This window comes from Bombus huntii, chromosome 10, assembly GCF_024542735.1.
Source record: "Bombus huntii isolate Logan2020A chromosome 10, iyBomHunt1.1, whole genome shotgun sequence".
NCBI lineage: Eukaryota > Metazoa > Arthropoda > Insecta > Hymenoptera > Apidae > Bombus > Bombus huntii.
In genome coordinates, this window is record NC_066247.1 from 11,873,289 (window position 1) to 11,893,792 (window position 20,504).

A 20,504-nucleotide genomic window follows, 5' to 3' on the forward strand; every position below is an offset into this window, starting at 1 on the left:
TAAATAGATACAATATTGAAGGAATATATCCTAATATTGAATTTTTCTAGTAATGTGTGTACTGTATGTTTTATAAGTTCAACCTTATACGATATAATTATAAACTCGTTATGTATTGTATATAAGTGTTGTAATTATTGAAAATAGTGTAAGTTTGAGTAGTAGGCTAGCCTTTTTACATGAGATTTCAATTATACAAAAAGAATGATATAGTAAAATCTAAAGTAAAAAAATTGACTTGAACTGTTATTCATTTTTTGCTGTATAAATTGAATGCATATAAAATGTGCTTTTATTTTTTTTGTATCTATATAGATGTATAACTTTATTACCATCAAACAAACAAAATTTAGAAGTACAAGATTACTAAACTGTTTTACAAAAGATAAATCCCCATATTCATTATATACATATATACGAATCAAAGAACAATATAATTTGTACAACTTATAAATATTATAAACTAGAAACTTCAGTTTATGCTTTCATTTGCAAATTTCAATCGATGTAATTTATGAAATGATTTGTATTATGTACAAAAATGGAAGTTTTACTCTTTTCTCAATGAAATAGCATATATCAATAATAATGAAAGAAATAAAAATTGTGCATTAAAATTATTTAAATCTTATGGCTAACTCAAAAATTTACTTTATTGTCAATAATGTATGTGGTTGTTGAAAATATTTGACTGCAATAAAAATAAATAGTTGTATTTATTATACAATATACACATATATGTATATATATACACATTATTACCTGTGGTGCTAGATTTTTTTCACAACAAGGTTTTGTTGTAAATGTAAGTAAAAAATAACAACAGTTATCTAAGTGTGTAAAAGTTAAAAAATATGTACTAAGTTTTGTTATCATGCAATATAAGGATAGAACATGAGTTACGCATCAATCAAAATAAAGATACAATAACTGCAAATGTTATATTTATTTGAACATGACTCGTGTTGTGTATAGAAATTATCGTATTTTTTTAAACATTATTCGTAACAGATGATTTTATAAGAAACTTTAATTTTGTTTCTCACATTAGCAAATCTGCTAGATATTCTTCAAATTCCTCCTCTCTTGTTTTTTCCAGATTTTCAATTGGTTTTTCTTTCCAAATTTTAGATTCATCTTCATCTTTTTCTGTATCATCAATTGATTTCCCAACATTACTTGTACCTTCATCCTCTTCAATTTTAATTGGAACTGTTGATGTACTAGGTATACTACTGGGTGTTTCAGTATTTGTACCTAATCTCTTTAATGTTTTATGTTTCTTTGCTTCACGTTTTTGAGATCTATAATTCAACCTTATAGAACATTCAGGGCACAGTCCTTAAAGTGCATATCAATGATAAGCCTGTATTCCAAATGTAACAACTTAAACAAACTATAAAACGACTTACTTAATTTGACAAGAGCATTTTTTTTCTGACCATGCTCTATGTAACCAAAATTTACTTCCCAAGATTTAAGGTCCTCCTTTTCTTTACATTTTTTATTTCCACATTCAAACTGTCCCTTACCAACGATAACTTCCTTCTCTGTTCTCCATCTTAAGGCAACCTATTTAATATTGACCTCCAGGATTTAATTTCAGAATACTTCATTATATATTGAAATGTATATTATAATCTACCTTATTTTGTTTGTAATATGTTAAGTCAGCTATACAGTATTCTTTAAACAATTTGTCATAATATTTCTTTGCCAAACGAGCACCCCATGTTTCTGGTTCATTATCTTGATCCCACAGAAATTTATGGTTTTCTCTAATAACGTCATAGTCAGTCTTATCTCGGGACCTCGAAACACAGGCCGAAACGTCAAGAACTGCTTGTTTTAGAGTTTACAAAGCTTTCATTTTTTTTAATTGTTTATTTCTATGTAATGCACATTTCTTTTAAATACCCTTCTAATATTAATATTTATAACATTTGGTAAAAATGCTTTTTTTACCAAACTTTCATATTTTGAATAAACGTAAGTTAACTTTAACTTACTAATTATGAAACGCCAATTTAATATATTAATAATACAATATGGTTATGATATCAAGTTATAACATATGAAAACCAATTAAAAAATTTAACATACGTATCCCGTTTCAAAGATGACACTGAACCTCCGTACAATGTGAAATAATCATTTATAAGTTTTTTGTGTCTGTCATAAGCTGACAAATAGGCATAAGCTGGAAACATGTTTCTTCTTAGCACAGACTGATTTTATTTCTAGTTCGATGTGTAACGATGAAGTATTAGTTAAAATGTACACGACACTACACGACACATATCAATCAAAAAAAATAAATGATAAGAAGAACAAATATTATTCCACTAAACATAAATATACAATTCACGTTCTCTTTTCAGAAAATACGTTGATATCAAAGATATTTGAAATTACTTAGATATATAGTACATACACATGTCTTTCTTACACTATTACGAAGTACTTTTAAAAATGGCGTCGCAGTGGAGAGTAGCGCCATTATAACAGATTCAACAATGAGAACAACAGAAATTCTATATATTTATAAATAAAAATTCCCAGAAATTTGAACACTATTTTATTGTGCGTTCTATATTATTTTAATACAACTTTGACTTGTTTTGTATTTTAATATTTCACGTAATTGAACATTAATTAAAGTAATTCAATGTTACGAATTTACATCACTTTATTATCATAACATTTTTTTATCGGCACATTTTATCACTCTATATTGAGCAATGTATTGTGGATATTTTTCACTGCATATCAAATACATTTCTCTTAAGTATAGTATTGTATTTCTTTTATAAGGAAAAGAAAATAAAAGTAGAATATACTAATATGTACATTTTTAAATTAATGATGTTTAAAATTATCAGTAAGAATAATGTAAGTAATTTTTCTGTAAAAAAGATGAGATCAATTAGTAACTTTGTAAAAGTAGTTGAAGTTGGACCTCGAGATGGATTACAAAATGAAAGAAATATTGTCCCAACCGAAGTCAAAGTTGAGTTCATTAACAAACTATCAGAAAGTGGATTAAAGAATATAGAAGTTACCAGTTTTGTGTCTCCAAAATGGGTTCCCCAAATGGCAGACAATGCAGAGGTGTACCAAAAGATTAATAAGAAACCAGATATTTCTTATTCAGCATTAGTACCAAACATAAAAGGCTTGAAAGCTGCATTGGAAGTAAATGTAAAAGAAATAGCTATCTTTTTGGCTGCATCTGAAACTTTTTCAAGGAAGAATATCAACTGTTCCATTGATGATAGTATGAAAAAAGCTAGTGCAGTTATTGAAGAAGCCTTAAAATATGATATTAAAGTCAGAGGATATATATCATGTATCATTGGTTGCCCTTACGAAGGTCAAATTCAAGCAACAGTTGTAGCCAATTTAGCTACATTCATGTTACAATGTGGATGCTATGAAATTTCTTTAGGAGATACTATTGGTGTAGGATCACCTAACAAAATAAACAATGTATTACATGAATTGGGATATGTATCAAATGACATGCATGAATTTGCAATTCATTGTCATGATACTTACGGACAGGCACTAGTAAACATTTATGCTAGCCTTGAACATGGAATAAGAATTTTTGACTCATCTGTAGCTGGTCTAGGAGGTTGTCCATATGCAGTTGGAGCCTCTGGAAATATTGCTACGGAAGATCTACTCTATCTTTTACATGGACAAGGTTTAGAAACTGGAATAAATCTTAATGAAATAGTAAAAATAGGAGAATTTATCAGTAGTCAGCTTCAAAGACAAAATCAATCCAAAGCAGGTATTGCGATTCTAGCAAAAAAATGTTAAGACTGTAACTGTTTTAATAATACCTTGAAAAAAAAAAAAAAAATAGCAGAATAACGAAGAAAATGAATCTGTGAAGAAAAGCATGGATAGTAATGGAAGGATTCTATCTTATACTTATTAAATTTTAATGATCTTTTTTAATCTTGTATACACAATCCATAGAAATATGGCGCAACGATTGAACACACTATGATGTGTTACTTTCGCAACTAGCTATACATTCTTTGTGATATTAAGAACATACATATAAAGCTGATTTTATTAAAAAAAATACATTATAATACATGACAACGGAATGACACACAGTATTTGATTCACGTTTTACATAGAACCTATGTTACGAAATATTCGATAGTTCTTGTAATATAGCCTGTGTGTCTAATGTACTCAAATCTATCGATCCTCGAGTATCAATTACAACTCCAGTTACCTAAAAAATAATCATGTCATGACAAAACATTTAGAATCATAATTTTATTTAATTGGGCATTACCATTTCCTCAAAGAATGCAACATGATTAGGTTTCTCAGAATATCTTTCATATTGATCTAAATTATCTTGCAATTTTAAAGTAAGGCTATCATAATTTTGTATTATGATAGCTAAAATTTGTTGTTCTGTTGGAGTGGACAAACTTTCACTAGCTAACCACGCTGCTATTTTTGGTGGGAAATGATTTACTATGTCTCTCATATTCACCAAACAATTTGTCAATTTTAATGCATGTTCTTTATACTCATAAGATTCGCTTGTTGAATAACGGAGAGCTTGAACATATAAATAAAGTATTTTTATTATTAACTATTATATGACTAAAACAATAAAAAATATGAGTTTAAATTAAATTAAAGTAATATGAAAGATTTGTTTAATATATACCCATTGCATTCAAATTTGTGAAAATAAGCCTCATTCGTATTATTTCATAAAATAATTCGTCATAACTGCTAGGGGAGGATAAGAATGTATCTCCGTACGTAATAAACAAATTTAAAATATTCACAACCTAAAAAAATCAAATTCATTTTTTAAATTTATACTTGATACGAAAATTAAATAAATCATTAATTTACCTGAATAGCTAATGGAAAAATATTCATTTTCTTAATAAGGTGGCTTTCATGAGTGGTTAAAAATTTGAGTAAATTAATTAGTGCAGTCCAAAGATCTCTCCATTGATATCCAAGCCTAACTCTACATCTTTTTTGGTAACAAAGCAACCTCTGTAGAACTCCAATACATTGATGATAAAGTTCCAATGGAAATTTTTTCATCATATGCGATGTAACAAATTCGACAAGTAAATCTACAATATTGTGATAATTATTTAAACGATTCAAACTTTAGTACTAGATACATATGACAATTATAAATACCAAGTAAGGTAGCTGCTAATGGTTGTGCTGGTGCTGCTTTATCTTGTATCTTTCTATGATGCATCGGTACTCGATGGAGTTGTACTCTAAATGCCAAATTTGCATCATGCATTAAACTGTTTGCATATTGATCCTCGGCAATACAACTTAATATGAGGAAGCACAATTTAACGTTATTCATTATTGCCTCTGTTCTGATCACCTGCATAACTATTGAACTGAAAAAATTCAAGTTTCTTACAATAAAAAATACAACATATTTGCGCGTATTATTCTTTTTACAGCAATACTATGCTCCTCACCAATACTGTAAGAATGTGGCCAGCAAATTAAATGGCTGCGCCATCACGTCAGATAGTTGTGTTCCGGGAGCTACCGCATTTGGTCCCAATGTATTATTTGGAGAAGGTGGTGCACTAGTATCACTTTGTGTATATGCCAAAGTTGTTACAAAATTACGATTTAAATGTGTTGCTTCATAAAGTGCTAATAACAATGCATTATTTGCACGGACTTGTTGCGTTTTCGCTTCTTCTTCTCCAACGAACATACTTCCGACTATACTGGTTAAGGAAGATAACCAGGATGCTTGTATTTCTATATAACATGATTCTTATTAATACATTTATAGTAAATGATTTGAAAATATAATTATGAATGTTCTATACCTGCTCTTTGTTGAACAAACTGTCTGCAAAAGTCCATCAATGAACTTGATATAACTTGCCCATAGCCATTAAGAGCTAATTCATCATCCAAAATCGATAACTTAACAATATAAGGATTTGCCCTTTCATGCTTTCTATAATTGACTAGAAGTGTTAAAAGCAATACTGCGTCATGTCCGTGACGGCTTCTAGCTGTTGTATCTCTTAAAAGCTATATAAAGAAAAATAGAAAATATTAATGCTTAATAGGAATCATTGTCAACAATTATAGTAGTCATACTAAAGTAACACCTACTTGAACCAGAGATTCAAAAACACTATTAAGCATAACATATTCCAACAAAGTGTTCTGACTAACATTGTCCATGCCAGTTACAATAATTAACAACAATTTCAAGCACAAAGCTTTTAAACTATCAGGGTATTCACCTAGAATCATGGAAAATTTTAATAATCGGTTTGTTTCTTTTGAAAAACTGTAGATTATTTAAATGTTAAATGTATATTTGAATCTTTGATTTCTTAACATAAATGAATTAGTAATTACCTATTATGTATTAAAATGCATATACCTGTTAAGAAATTATTACAATGTTGCATTAATGTTGTCATCCTCTGTTCTGCAGAATCAAATCCTACTAAGATATCTATTAAATTAAATCCACAATCACCTTGACTAGCTTTTTTATACATGGACTGAATAACAGCTGCTAAAGTTTGTAAAGCATATACAACTCTGAAAGGATGTTCATCAACTAATGTATCTACACAATGGCAGACTAAAGCATTTAAGTTTTCTCTGCTTGCATTTAACTGTTCTGCAGTCATATGTAAAATTTCACTTTCAATATGTGGAACCTAAAAATATAGGAAGGAACATGTATTGTTAAAACAATTAAATACTGAATGTGAATTTAACCACAAGGTACTTAATATAATGATTCATTTGTTTTTTCTTTGACAGAAAGGATTCATCAGAAAATTTGTTGTAAACAAGAAGTACTAAAGATTTTCATTTTATTTGATTTACTTAAAAACTTTTTTCCACTGAAAGAATGATCTTCCAAACTTATGATTCCAGTATTTAAAAACTAACTCTTGGTTGTATAAATGTGTCTTAATACATCATGTTTGGTAAATTTGTTACAAAATTAATACAAGTGAGTGTAAATGCATGTTACAAATGTATATCTATAATTGAACAATATTGTTTGTATTTATTTAATGTTATAGTCATTGCCAACATGGGAAGTAACTAAATATTATGGGAGAGTATGTATATATCAATTAAAATGTTTAAAATATAGAGTTCAAACAAGTGAAGCATGGTTTAATTTCAAATGCAAATTTATGCCAGGTAGTTTGCATAAAGAAATAGAATGTGAGGATTATGTTGAACCCAAAGGTACATGTTAAAAATCAGAAATACATATTTTATTTTTTTCATAAAATTATCGATTTATAAACAATAACTACAAATAAATTTTTAGTTAACAATAAGTCTAAACAACAGAAAGAACAACCAAAAGTGTCATCTGAGAGAGAATCACAAGATAAAGTTCAATATAATGCAAAGGATCATAAAAGCGTACCAACTTCACTCAAGGAATTAAAAGATAATTACATTATTGATGAATTAATAGATTCAAAAAAGAAAAAGCAAGGAAAGAAAAGATGTCAAGAAAATAACAAATATCCTATACATGAAGATTATGTGACAAAGAAAGAAAGAAAAGTACAATTTAATTATAATCTTTACTATTAATGAATTCTTCTTTTAATAAAAAATTTTAATTGCAGGTAAAACGTGCTCAATGATTTTCATGGTAGATTAGAAGAATTTTTAGTTTGGAACCTCTGCAACATTCTCTCAAAATTATAAAAAAGTTTCAGAAATGTTTATCTTTTATTAATTGTATTTGTATATAATATTAAATAATGTTTAATATTTGAAAATAATGAAGATACTGACCATAGGTTTTATTAAGAACAATTCATTCCAAAAATTTGGATGAGCTAGTGTTAAATCCTCTCCTTTGAAAAAGCTTTCATAAATAGGTACAAGTTTTCCTTTATGTTGGCGTTTGGAGCCAGAACCGCTCCGTTTTCTCATAGCCATTGCCATAATTGATTATTCAATTTTTATCATTTCCTTTACCTAAAAAAATACATTGATTTCAATAATAATTATATTCAGAATTTATACAATCTTACAAATTTTAAATACATTGTTTTATATAATAATATATTGCTTTATTTAAAATTCGTAAATTCTTATCTTTCAATACACCTATACACCATACACCATACCTATAACCTCTATACTGAATTTTCAATGATTTTAAATGAATAAATAATACTTTGATAGATACAACATCTTTCAGATAAAAATATTTATGTAATCGCACGTTTTAAAATTGTAAAAATATATAACAATAAAAATCTTGGGAAGAGGGACATCAAGTATTTACTTACTAATAAAGCAGATAACTTCTTGATGTCATATAAGTAATTTCTGTATTATTTGAAAAGGCAGTACTAAAAGTATGTCTTTTTATGTATGTTTTAACTATTATTCTTGTTTATATAATTTTTGAAGGGTTTCATTGAGACGAGACTCTAAGTACTGAAAATGAAATAATGACGCAAATAATTACGAAAACATCCATGCACAAGAATGACAGGGAGCCATCATGGAATAAAAATTTGATATATACATAACATACACATCATGAACATATGTCCATGATACACATTATACTTGTTGTGATATCTCCGTTCGAAAACTTACATCTTAAAGATAAAATCAAGTTCATATATACATAATGATTTGCTTATATAAATCATTAACATATGGTTCCTTAACATACGATTAAATACGTAATCCATTATTACACACATATGTATACACGATTCATCTAATTTATGAGAAAATCTTCTGGTACTATTTGCATACTGTTGTGTCAACTATAAAATATAAAAATTTCGAACTATGATTTTACATTCGAGGATTTTAAATCATCTAAGAAATAGGTTCTTATTACTTTGAATTTCATTGTTATATTTTATAGTGATATAATAATATTTATATGTTAAGAATATTAATAATTCTATATAAATAAATAATAAACTAAAATTATCTTATTTTATAATGAAATAAAATATATAAATGTGATAAAAATATTAATTATTTTAGACCATTGTCACCAGCGACAAGTGTTTATATCCAGTACTATCTTGAACCATTTAGGCAATACTCATCTTATAAAGAACAGTATATTAAACAAAATAGAGTCAAATATAGTTCTTATGCAAAATATGCAGCATATATTACTGTTGCCACATCTATATTAGGTTTACATTATTACGTATTTTATAAAAAAGCTCAAGCTTTGGATAAGAAACCTACTTTATGTGGAGAGTTTAGAGCAGATTTAAAGACATACAATCTAGAAGAAGTAGGCAAACATGATAATAAACAAAATGGGATTTGGGTAACATTTAAACAAGGAGTATATGACATAACAGATTTTATTGAAAAACATCCAGGTGGTCCTTCTAAAATAATAATGGCAGCTGGCAGTTCAATCGAACCATTTTGGGCAATTTTTGCTAACCATAATACAGAAGAAATATATGAGCTCCTTGAATCAATGAGAATTGGAAACATATCTAAAGATGATGCAGCCTCTAATGCAATTAATGAAAATGATCCATATTCAAAAGAACCCATAAGGCACAAAGTTTTAAAGATAAATGGACAGAAACCCTTTTGTGCTGAACCACCACCTTCTTTATTGATAGAAAGTTTCATTACACCAATGTAAATTTGAATATAATTTTTAGAAATTTTATGTGTACAAAAATTTACTTTTAAAATATTATTTCATTTTAGGGAAACATTTTATGTAAGAAATCATCTTCCTGTTCCTGAAATAGACTTGAAGACTTATAGTTTAGAATTAGCTATAGAAGAAGTAATAAAAAAGACTTTCAAATTTGAAGACATAAAGAAATATCCCAAGTACACAATAACAAGCGCTATAATGTGTGGAGGAAATAGAAGATCAGAAATGGCACAAGTGAGTTGATATATTCTCCCTCTTTTAAAAAAGTATTTTTATATTTTTTATTACTCATTATATTTTTTTTAATTTATCACAGGAAAGACAATTGAGAGGACTTAGTTGGGGTGTAGGTGCTGTTGGTAATGCTACATGGACTGGTACAAGGCTATGTGATGTATTGAAAGATTTAGGAATTAATGAGGATAATTACAACCATATACAGGTATTAATGTATAAACGAAAAAGAGAGGTTTTTTAAATATTAAAAGTTATAAAAAAATATTTAGACATATAAATAATTTCATGGAACAAGTTTGAAGGGTATGACTTAGATCCTTCTGGTACACCATATGGTGCAAGTATACCCATTAGCAAAGCTATGGACCCTAGAGCAGATATAATTTTAGCTTATGAAATGAATGGGCAACCAATACCAAGAGATCATGGTTTTCCTGTTAGAGTAATTGTGCCAGGTGTTGTGGGTGCTAGGAATGTAAAATGGCTTGGTACTGAGTAATAAATATTATAATCAAACAATTTAATTAATAATTTTGTAAGCCTTTCTGTAATTTTTATAGCCAGAATAATTGTTTCAAAAGAAGAAAGCCCATCACAATGGCAACAAGGTGACTATAAAGGTTTCTCTCCCAGTACTGATTGGGATAATGTAGATTTTTCTAAGGCACCTGCTATACAGGAAATGCCTGTGATTTCTGCAATTTGCAAACCAGAACATGCAGAAACAATCAAAGTGGTAAATGGAAAGATAAATGTGAAGGGTAAAGTATAGTTTTTAAGATTTCACTTATCTTTACAACACTAATATTATAATTATACCTTGACCAAAACGTTTTTGCAGGATATGCTTGGTCGGGAGGGGGTCGAAAAATCATCCGGGTTGACATAACAAATAACCAAGGTAAAACTTGGTATACGGCTGATTTAAATGCAGAAGATAAGAACGCTAAAGAAGGTCGATATTGGAGCTGGACATTGTGGAGTATAGATCTTCCTGTTAAAGAGGGAAGTAAAGAAATAGAAATTTGGGCAAAAGCTGTAGATGCGTCATATAATGTCCAACCGGAAAGTTTCAAAAATATCTGGAATTTACGAGGTTTTCTTTGTAATGCATATCACAGAGTTAAAGTTAAATTAGAACACTAGAGTTACTTAGAGAACTTATAATAACAACTCAATATAGTTAAAATTTTTGTATTTAGTGAGAAATAAATAACAATTTCTTTTCACTACAGAACATGTGTTTTTAATATATGCACTTGTTACAATAGTACAATGTATTTCATATTTTTAAATTTTTATACCTTCTTTATTGAAATAACTACATATGTCATTCAAAGGTATTTGACAATTTGTCGAACTATTTATATCATGAATTTCAATCAAAGGTGGAGATTGTATTGCGGATTTACCAATTATAACAACATATGAGAATCCTGTTATGCGGGCGTGCATAAGACGATTACCAATACTTAAGTGTGTTCTATCATCAAGTATAATATCAGTATTTAATGGAGTTAAAACCTCTATTATGTCTTTCACATATTGTAATGCGCTTTCTTCCTTGCTACCTACCTGTAAATTATAATGAGTTTTTAGTATTTATTGTTTATAAAAAATATTGTATAGTGTATACCTTTGGTGGTATAATGCAAATAGTATATGGTGCTAAATTTTTTGGCCATCGTAATTCTTCTTTGGTAGATAATAATTCAGTTATGACTGTAAAAATACGACTCAAACCAAGTCCATAACAACCCATTACTAAGGGTTTTATTTCCTTGTTTACCCTCAATGTTACATTTAAAGGTATTGTATACTTTGTATCTAATAGAAATGTATGTCCCACCTTGAATAAAAATTAATCATTTATTACAGAATCTTAGATTAGTTCAAAAATTAATTTTTCCCATTACCTCAGCAGTTTTATTTTGCTCAAATACACTCCCACATTCTGGACATTGTGATTCCTTGCACATTACTTTATTAATGCTGTACTGACAAGGTAAGCATGTATAAACATTATCTTCACCAATACTACTTATATAATGATATTCATGAGACATTGAACCTCCAATTGTTCCTGGATCACCAATAGCTGCAAATATGAATAATATTAATAAAAGAAACATGAAATTGCATTATTTATTACCTTTTACATATGTTATTCCTATTTTCTTAAATATATTCTCATAAGCTTCACATACTAGTGCATATGTTTCTTTTGCTCTGTCCAAATCTATATCAAACGTGTACAAATCTTTCATGATAAATTCTCTACTTCTCAAGAATCCCAATTTTGGTTTTATTTCGTCCCTCCATTTGTTAGAAATTTGATATAATCTTAAGGGAAACCTTTTTGGTGATAATGATCCTACTGATGACACCATAAAACAAATTGCTTCTTCATGTGTCTTTAGAGACATGAAAAATTTATTGAATTATTTTTTATTCTTCAACTTATTGATCTACTATCTGATATCTTCAATAATAATACATACTGGACTGAGTATATATTCCTTCTGAGATCTGTCTCGTAATTTGAAGAATTCATTCATATTATCATCAAACCTATTTGATTTTCTCCATAACTGTGTGGATGTTAAAGCTGGAAGTAATAATTTTTGAGCTCCAATCTTTTCCATTTCGGTATCAACGAGTGCTATTAATTTATTTAAAACGCGTAAGCCTAAGGGTAGAAATGCATACATTCCATTGGCAATTTGTTTGATCAACCCATATTTAACTAAGTTCTGCAATTAATGATATAAAAAATATACATTATAATTAATAAATATCGAACAATACAAATAAAGACAAACGATGAAATAGAAAGAGTACTTCGTAGCTTTTCGAAGAGAGATTTGTTTTTTTATTGGTGGCGATCGTAGATGTACTCGGTTGAAATAAATGCGATAATTTGTTTATATTACGAATCGGTAAACTTGACATGTTGAAATAGTTTTGGATAAAATATTGTAGCTAAATGCACACACAATACACTAGAATAAGTGTATCTTACCAACTGGTCTCTGATTTTACGCCCTACACATTCGCATCAACTACATACATTCGCGTCAACTACACATATTCTTGGTCGATGTTTTTAGGTCCAGTGATATACGGTTCGTGGATACACTAATCATGTTCGTAATAATGGTTAGAAAATTAGAAACAGACTAAACAATCTAAAGAATGACAGATAGATTCTCTCAAAGTTTTCAACTTTTAGGTTATTTTCTTTGATTTTAATTTCTTTCTCCACGATTGTTGCTTAATGCTGTAATCGCAAGTTTGTTGTCAGTTTGAGAAAATTTCTCAACTTCTATAGTTTTCGTCAGAAAATGTAACACAACGAAATAGGGTCAAGTTGATCCGAAACAAATGGAATTTACAGTTGGTGAAATGGAGGGAAAGAAATTGGAATTATCTTTCCAGGACAAAATCTTTTCTGAAAATGTCAATCAGGCTGATTCCAGTGTAAAATCAGATGTTTCGATTGCAGAAGGTACGATTTGAGGAGTTCTGTTTAACGAAAATTTAATATAAATTATTTTTCGAGTTGCTTAAATAAAAATATTTCAAATGGCAACTGTTTAAAATTTTTAATATTGCTTCTTTGATTAACATTTTTAGATATTAATCCTATAACTCAACAAGATATAAAAATACATGAAGAAACAATGCCAATTCATGAGGAGCTTGTACAAGACAGCACTGATGAAATTAGAGGAGATTCAGTATTAATAAAGAACAGTGATGAAAAGAAATATCAATTGATAGAGAGAAACAATATTGACACAACTGTAAAAAGTTCCACTTCTTTAAGTAATTTCACAAGTGAGTTTATAAAATGTCAAACATCTGTTGATACAATCCTTTCACAAGAAAAGTGTCTTCAGAAATCATCTTCCTGTAATGATATTAAATTATCTTCAACGACATTATATGATACACTGTTATGTACATCTTCAGATACAATTTCTAATCATAATGTAAGGTCTATATCACCAAATACAATATGTAATGATGAAGAAGAAATAATTTTTAACAATAAATTGTATATGGAGGAACATGAAACAAAATCGTTGAAAAATATTGTTGGTGTAGACACACATGAAAACTGTGAAGTTAAAGAAAATATTGGAGAAACGGAAGAAGTATATCATCCTAATGCAAATGGAAAATTACTAGTAAATAATGGTCAAGCTCCAAGAAGTTTAGTTAAATATGAAAAGAATTTTAATGAAGAACAAAAGCTATGTGAAATTATCAAGGATACTAAGATACAGAGCAATGTAATATCTAGACCAACTTTGGTCGATGATAGCAGATTGGTGAAAATTTCACTGCCAACAAATCCAATTAATATAATGCAATCAAATGCTCAGTTTCTAAACAAAAGTCGTAACTTTTTAAATTTTATTACAGAAAAATCTACAAACATCATGGAAAAAGCACTGTTACCACAACATATAGCAATGAGATATAATTCAGTAATGAAATCTGTAGATAATATTTGTAATGAGAAAAGGTATACAGAAGAATCTTCTGGCATGGAATCCTCTTTGACAGGATCAGCATTCAATAATACATCAGATTCGTTTTTAAAAACAAAAAGTATTTCTTATGTAACAAAAGGTCAAATGGATGTGCAAACTGTAGAAGATGAATATGTAAAAAATGATGAAAATAAAAACACTTTCATGTTAAGTTCGAATGAAACTATAAGTGGAAATATTGAACAAAATAGTAAATATTTAATTACAAATGAATACATCTTTGATCAAAATAATGTCATTGATCATTCCCCTAAATTAAAAGATTCAAAACAGTCAGAATCCTCTTCCATCAGTAACAATGTTAATAAAACAAATGATAATGTACTTTGTGCAAATACAAGTAGGAATCACAATCTTAATTTTGTGGTATTAAATCCTGGAGGCAACAATATAGAGGAAGCTATTACTGATACAATATATAAAAAAGGAGAAGCAAGTGCTGATTTTGAAGAATCAAAACAGAGTTTGTTGCAACATCCAGTTTATCTTACTTTATTAAAAGACTACGCAGATTTAAAATCTAAGCACTTGAAGCTACAGGAAAAAGTTGAACACCTGGAAGAAAGGAATCGAATTTTGGAAGCAGAAAACAAAGGAGAGATCTTTTCTGTGCAAATAGAAACATTAGAAAAGACAATAAACAGACTTACACTTGAATTGCACACATCATTAGAAGCACAGGAAATGTATAAAAAAGAGTACAGTGCTGCAAATAAAGAAAGGGAAAGCATGGTAATGAAATACGCAGTTAGTGAGAAACAACTTATTGATACACAAAGGTACATCAAATTTGTATAGCTTTTATCAATATATTTTATAATTATTTAATATCTCCATTTTTTATCTTACTGTCATTAGGGCGAAGGAATCTGCAGAACGTAAAGTAAAAGAAATGACAATGCAACAAGAGACACTGCATAGTAAACTACGAGAAATGCAAGGGGAACGAGGTAGAATATGTAATATTCTAACTGGAAAACATCGCGAGGTAACTGATCTTCAGAGAGAAGTTGAAAAATTAAAGGAAGATGTAAAGATGAGGGATATAAAGTTACAATGGACTCAGAACAAATTGAAAACAGAAATGGATTTGCAGAAGGAAACTCAACAAAAATTAGACAAAGCCACGGTAATAACGCTAAGGGAAGGTAGTTTATTGTTTTGTATGTAATTTTATATCAGTTTTGTTTTTTTTTTTCTTTTTTTGTAGATCAGGATCAACGAAATGAAGGAAGAATGCGAACAAGTCCGCAAAGAAACACAAGAAACAATGCGAAAATTTCAACAATCGGAAGAGAATAAAGCAGTTACATTAGATCAGCAATTAAAGGAACAACAGGCACGTTTAATTTTAGAAAGACACGTTACTGAGGATAAAGAAATGTTGAGGGTTCAATTACAAAAGGAAGTAGATACATTGAAACACAGACAACAAGTTCTAATTGAAGAAAACAACATGCTCAGTTTAAAGATACAGGATGTTGAAAAAAACCGCTTAAATTATGAAAGTAATCTGAATAATTTGAAAATTATAACAGATCAACGTCAAAAAGAAATTACAGAACTACTAAGTAAAGTATCTGAGTTAGAATCATTGAAGACTCAGCTTCAACAGTGGGTATCAATCTTTTAAAGTTATGATTTTAGCTTGTTTTATGTTTATCTTATTAGTAATTTGTTTCTCTTTTTAACATAGCAAAAATCAATACTTAGCATCAACGGAAGTAGAGATCCAACATTTACGTTTGGCTAATGAAGAATTACAGGCTGATATGTCTGCGTGCCAACAGAAAGAAGCAGAGATGCTGGACTTCACGCAAAAATTGACTGATAAAAATGTACGGCTACAATCGGAGTTTACAGCCATTGAAGCCAAAGCAAAACAATTAGAACAAGAGCATGGACCATTATATCAAAGTATAAGTGAATTAACTGATAAAGTAAAAGCACTGGAAGAAAATCTTGCTCGAGAAAAGAAAGCGAGAATCGAAGAAAGTGAAGTTTTAGAAAGGTGTCTTATGGAACAAACGCAGGCAGCGAAAAATCTTGCTCAGCAATTGGAAGATAGTCAAGGAGAAAATGCGGTGTTAAAGAGGAAACAACAACTAAGTATGAAGGAAATGACGCGTGAACTTCAACAGTGTCGGAAAAAATTAGATGCGTTCGAAACATCAATACCTTATAATTCGTTGAGTGTTGCATCTAGAACTGGATCAAATATTTCATTAAATACAGGTTTTTAAATACGAGATTTAAATATTTATACATGTTTTGACATGTTATTGTGTTGATATTTATTATTATTGTTACTTTATTTTTTATTATTATTGTAGGAGATGCTTTAAATGGTGCCTTATCCGATAACAGTATCAATGGTGACCAAAGTATACAGCCTACAGAGCCTAGTAGACAATTGTTAATAGATCGTATTATAAAGTTACAAGAGAGTAATGCTAGAAAAGCAGAAAAAATTGATTTTTTTGAGGAACACACTCGAATATTAGTTGAAGAATTGCAGAAGAAAAAGAAAATCATACAAACTTATATTTTACATGAGAATATTGGTGCCATGGGTGGCAATGAGAGAGATAAATATAAGGTAAATTTCATCTTTAGACTTTTGAATCTTATAGATGCAGTGGAACTCCATTTATATGAACGAAATTTTAGTAGTGCCTGATTAACTGAACTTTAGCTATGTGGCACACTCTCATATTTTGTGGTATATTCTCACATTATTATGTATTTAAGAACAAATGTTTTGTGGAATCTTTTTATATGAACATGAATTCTTATTAACTGTATGAAAAATCATAGTGAACAAAAATAGGGCATTTCCTATTATATGAACGACCTGATTATGTGGACTAATTTGTTCCCAACAGGTTTATATAAACGGAGTTATACTACATTATAAATATTATGAATTTTATATTATATTATATTTCACTTTTTATGTACAAGCATATCAAGAGTAGGAGAAATGCAGTAAGTTTAACAAGAAAAATTTAAACTATCATTGTAACTTTCGTGGTAATTTATAAATCTAAATAATTATAAGTTTCGTTTAGTTTTAATTGTTATTGAATTACAGGCTGAATTAGCAAGACATGGAGGAATAATGGCCTCTGTCTACAATCAACGAGTCTCGGATGATAATATGACTCTTGAATTATCATTAGAAATAAATCAAAAACTCCAAGCGGTTCTCGAAGATGCATTATTTAAGAATATTACTCTAAAGGTAAACGTAAAAATGTAAAACATATATCTATAAATGAACTTGTTATTCTAACTCATTGTTATCCTTTTAGGATAACATCGATACTCTCGGTGAAGAAATAGCAAGGTTAACGATGCAGAACCAACAAAGGCAAAATACACACTAAAAGTATATTAGGACAACATACTTGTACTTATATTGTAAAGATAACGAAATATCAAATGCATGTGTTACAAACGCGGAGATAGGCAAATTATCGATTAAGAAACTTGGTATATATATACATATACTAATATTAACTTTAATGTCTTATACTGAATATACATAAAGTTACATTTTTTTCTATAAAATACACATAAAAAGTCATCATTTTAAGTAAAATTAATCTTTCACAATAATTTGAAAGATATATTCTTTTTCAATTCAAAATGGATATAATAATTTCGTGATTACTTTTTCATCCGAATGTTTTTAATGTATTTTTTTATGTATTATATAGTAGTTTTTATCATATACATATTGTAAAAAAGGAACTTTGGTATATTATTTTAGTTCCTTTGTTATTTAACTGATAGTTGATTTCCATTATAACTGGTATTGTGTTTCAGTATCAAAAAAACAGCTTTATTATATCTAGTCAAAAATATTGATACTTAAAAGAATTCATTAAAGTGTTAAATGCAGAATATAGGATATTTTTGATAAATATTGGCATTGTATTATAACGTGTAAAAATAATTTGTTCTTCACACGAACCCCTGTTTATTTACTTAATTATTCTATACAAATTTCCGATTTTTAAAGAACATTCCATATCGTTGATATCATTAAGAATTTGTAATACATGCCAATGAAAATGTTTAGTAAGAACTTATTAATATTGTATTAGTTTTATGTATGTATAATACATTTAATTTATTAAATAAGTATGTTACAGTAGTAATTAAGGATTATATATATTATATCTGATGTAAAAATTGTAAACCTCTATAGAAAAAAAATATGACATGGTATTGTATAAAATAATTAAAAAAATATTCCAATTTATTCTAAATGGACAAATTTGAAATTCCTTGTAAATTATTTTCATTTTAATATCATAAAGAATGATTCACTTACCGTATGTGTATCCCTTACTTATCATAAACGAATACATATCAAACATATAAAAATAATAATCGAAAAACTTACATAATATAATTTTTATAAATTTATTCGCAATAAACCATAAGAACATAAAGATCCCGTATTACACGAAATATGTTAGAAGAAAAAGATTCTAATTATTTCTAATGCAATAATTTTACAATAATAATAATAAAAAAAGATTTGAATGAAGTAGGTTTGTTCACACATTTAATGACAACCTGTACTACATAATATAAAGTATTTGATTATAACAAGGCGAAGCAGACCTTGTGATTTTATAATTATATTTTTATAATTATATTTTTCTTGTATTTTTTCATTTTCTTTTCTTGTTGTCAGATAATTATGAAACTATTATATTACTTTTACTCCATCTAATAAGAGGAACACACCTATTACTTCATAGCGTTCTTTTTTTCGAGAAGTACCTCCCGTTATTTGCCATATATATAAGACACATTTTATTCCTTCGGACAAATAATTCTGTTTTTAAACTTGTGTTTTGTTCTCCCTTGTTCTTTACTCTCTTCTTTAATGGCATCTTCATTCTGTATATACATTATGCACAGCACTTATAATTTTACAAAGCATTTTGCTACCGAAATTTACAATCGAGTAAGTAAATTACCATTTAAATTGCGATTTAATCAAAAGTAAGTGTATATGTTTAGTTCTTACGTATCTCGCGTGTACATAGTACATTTGTATGTGCTTATGCGTTTGCACGTGTGTACCTGTGTGTCTATATATATATAACAATCACATATGTATATGTATATATATATGTAATGAATATTGCTTTTTGTACATCGTATCGTGGTATGTATACACATGTACGTGAACTTACGTGCCACATTTCACCTTATTCTAAGGATCATCTTACTCTGAAGAATCACTGATTAATTCGCAGTTTGGACAATCTCAAGCGATGATTTACAAAAACGTTATGAATATATAACAATGATGCTCTGTTTTGTCCAACTACTAACACGGCTCCGTTCATTAGCCACGGTACGATTATCGTTTCGCAAATTAGCAAACAGTGTCACAATTTAATCGGAATACATACACGTGAATTTGATTGCGACTACTAGGGCGAAAAATAATTTGTTGCTCTTTTAGCTTCTTACGACTTGACCTGAAAATAATCATATTTTCCGCGGTATTTAACAAATTTCTACACGGTTTATTTCAATTAATCCTCTCTCTTGAATCGAATAACACTACATTTGTCGTTTTACAATGCCTTGTGGTTTTGGTACCTTTTAACAGCTACGAAATCCTTTTTCCTTTTTGTATAGAGTTTATGAAACAACATAATCAAAAATAAATTTTAATTTTAAAATCGATTTACGACATTGATCCAGTTGATTCATATAAATATGTACTTACAATTCAATTTAAATTCATAATCGATATAAATCAAGCTTTGAGACAGATGAAGATCGTTAAAGAAGGTGTGAATGATTTGTATGTAAAGTGTTTAACAAAACTGAATACCAGCTAGACACGATTCAAAACGGCATATTTGACATCTAAAATATCTTGAAAATATTTTTGAAACTAATATTTTCGATGTAAATATTTTTTCAGAATCCTATAACTAAATTTA

At 28.6% G+C, this 20,504-nt stretch overlaps 7 protein-coding genes across 14 annotated transcripts; 4 read left to right on the forward strand and 3 right to left on the reverse strand.

Annotated features, from left to right (window-relative positions):
• Positions 1–697: 697 nt before the first annotated feature.
• LOC126870370 (protein FRA10AC1) lies at positions 698–2,455 on the reverse strand. Its single transcript, XM_050628020.1, has 4 exons — positions 2,104–2,455; positions 1,646–1,811; positions 1,413–1,572; positions 698–1,341 (listed from the first exon to the last, which is right to left on the reverse strand). The coding sequence occupies exons 1-4, from the start codon at positions 2,208–2,210 to the stop codon at positions 1,043–1,045; spliced, it is 732 nt and encodes a 243-aa protein (XP_050483977.1). The 5' UTR covers positions 2,211–2,455; the 3' UTR covers positions 698–1,042.
• A 127-nt stretch (positions 2,456–2,582) lies between these two features.
• Positions 2,583–4,133, forward strand: LOC126870368 (hydroxymethylglutaryl-CoA lyase, mitochondrial). The gene has a single exon (XM_050628018.1). The coding sequence runs from the start codon at positions 2,845–2,847 to the stop codon at positions 3,826–3,828; it is 984 nt and encodes a 327-aa protein (XP_050483975.1). The 5' UTR covers positions 2,583–2,844; the 3' UTR covers positions 3,829–4,133.
• Positions 3,930–8,812, reverse strand: LOC126870359 (armadillo-like helical domain-containing protein 3). Of its 2 annotated transcripts, none has more exons than XM_050627990.1 (11): positions 8,665–8,812; positions 7,846–8,031; positions 6,446–6,731; positions 6,169–6,302; positions 5,874–6,084; positions 5,508–5,802; positions 5,206–5,423; positions 4,903–5,135; positions 4,709–4,835; positions 4,322–4,596; positions 3,930–4,258 (listed from the first exon to the last, which is right to left on the reverse strand). In XM_050627990.1, exons 2-11 carry the CDS (start codon positions 7,996–7,998, stop codon positions 4,166–4,168), a joined length of 2,025 nt encoding a protein of 674 aa, XP_050483947.1. In that variant the 5' UTR covers positions 7,999–8,031; positions 8,665–8,812; the 3' UTR covers positions 3,930–4,165. The 2 variants fall into 2 exon arrangements, with proteins under 2 accessions (XP_050483947.1, XP_050483946.1); XM_050627989.1 differs by lacking the exon at positions 8,665–8,812 and adding an exon at positions 8,349–8,563.
• Positions 6,637–7,849, forward strand: LOC126870371 (uncharacterized). 4 transcript variants are annotated; one of them, XM_050628021.1, is made up of 4 exons: positions 6,637–6,753; positions 6,838–7,033; positions 7,107–7,278; positions 7,364–7,849. In XM_050628021.1, the coding sequence occupies exons 2-4, from the start codon at positions 7,001–7,003 to the stop codon at positions 7,636–7,638; spliced, it is 480 nt and encodes a 159-aa protein (XP_050483978.1). In that variant the 5' UTR covers positions 6,637–6,753; positions 6,838–7,000; the 3' UTR covers positions 7,639–7,849. The 4 variants fall into 4 exon arrangements, with proteins under 4 accessions (XP_050483978.1, XP_050483979.1, XP_050483981.1 ...); XM_050628022.1 differs by having other exon boundaries at positions 6,655–6,798; positions 6,955–7,033; XM_050628024.1 differs by having other exon boundaries at positions 6,739–7,033; positions 7,364–7,608; positions 7,674–7,849.
• Positions 8,759–11,228, forward strand: LOC126870362 (sulfite oxidase, mitochondrial). Its single transcript, XM_050628007.1, has 7 exons — positions 8,759–8,906; positions 9,070–9,696; positions 9,769–9,955; positions 10,038–10,163; positions 10,254–10,446; positions 10,519–10,719; positions 10,800–11,228. Exons 1-7 carry the CDS (start codon positions 8,866–8,868, stop codon positions 11,102–11,104), a joined length of 1,680 nt encoding a protein of 559 aa, XP_050483964.1. The 5' UTR covers positions 8,759–8,865; the 3' UTR covers positions 11,105–11,228.
• Positions 11,137–13,127, reverse strand: LOC126870366 (probable proline--tRNA ligase, mitochondrial). Of its 2 annotated transcripts, none has more exons than XM_050628014.1 (6): positions 12,981–13,127; positions 12,460–12,711; positions 12,111–12,372; positions 11,875–12,056; positions 11,595–11,807; positions 11,137–11,533 (listed from the first exon to the last, which is right to left on the reverse strand). In XM_050628014.1, the coding sequence occupies exons 2-6, from the start codon at positions 12,667–12,669 to the stop codon at positions 11,249–11,251; spliced, it is 1,152 nt and encodes a 383-aa protein (XP_050483971.1). In that variant the 5' UTR covers positions 12,670–12,711; positions 12,981–13,127; the 3' UTR covers positions 11,137–11,248. The 2 variants fall into 2 exon arrangements, with proteins under 2 accessions (XP_050483971.1, XP_050483970.1); XM_050628013.1 differs by lacking the exon at positions 12,981–13,127 and adding an exon at positions 12,800–12,948.
• Positions 13,128–13,323: 196 nt separating this feature from the next.
• LOC126870355 (coiled-coil domain-containing protein 186) lies at positions 13,324–20,392 on the forward strand. Of its 3 annotated transcripts, XM_050627977.1 has the most exons (10): positions 13,324–13,466; positions 13,595–13,798; positions 13,934–15,299; positions 15,379–15,649; positions 15,731–16,134; positions 16,217–16,755; positions 16,854–17,119; positions 17,485–17,508; positions 17,615–17,764; positions 17,835–20,392. In XM_050627977.1, exons 1-10 carry the CDS (start codon positions 13,343–13,345, stop codon positions 17,907–17,909), a joined length of 3,423 nt encoding a protein of 1,140 aa, XP_050483934.1. In that variant the 5' UTR covers positions 13,324–13,342; the 3' UTR covers positions 17,910–20,392. The 3 variants fall into 3 exon arrangements, with proteins under 3 accessions (XP_050483934.1, XP_050483932.1, XP_050483933.1); XM_050627975.1 differs by having other exon boundaries at positions 13,595–15,299; XM_050627976.1 differs by lacking the exon at positions 17,485–17,508 and having other exon boundaries at positions 13,595–15,299.
• Positions 20,393–20,504: the final 112 nt, after the last annotated feature.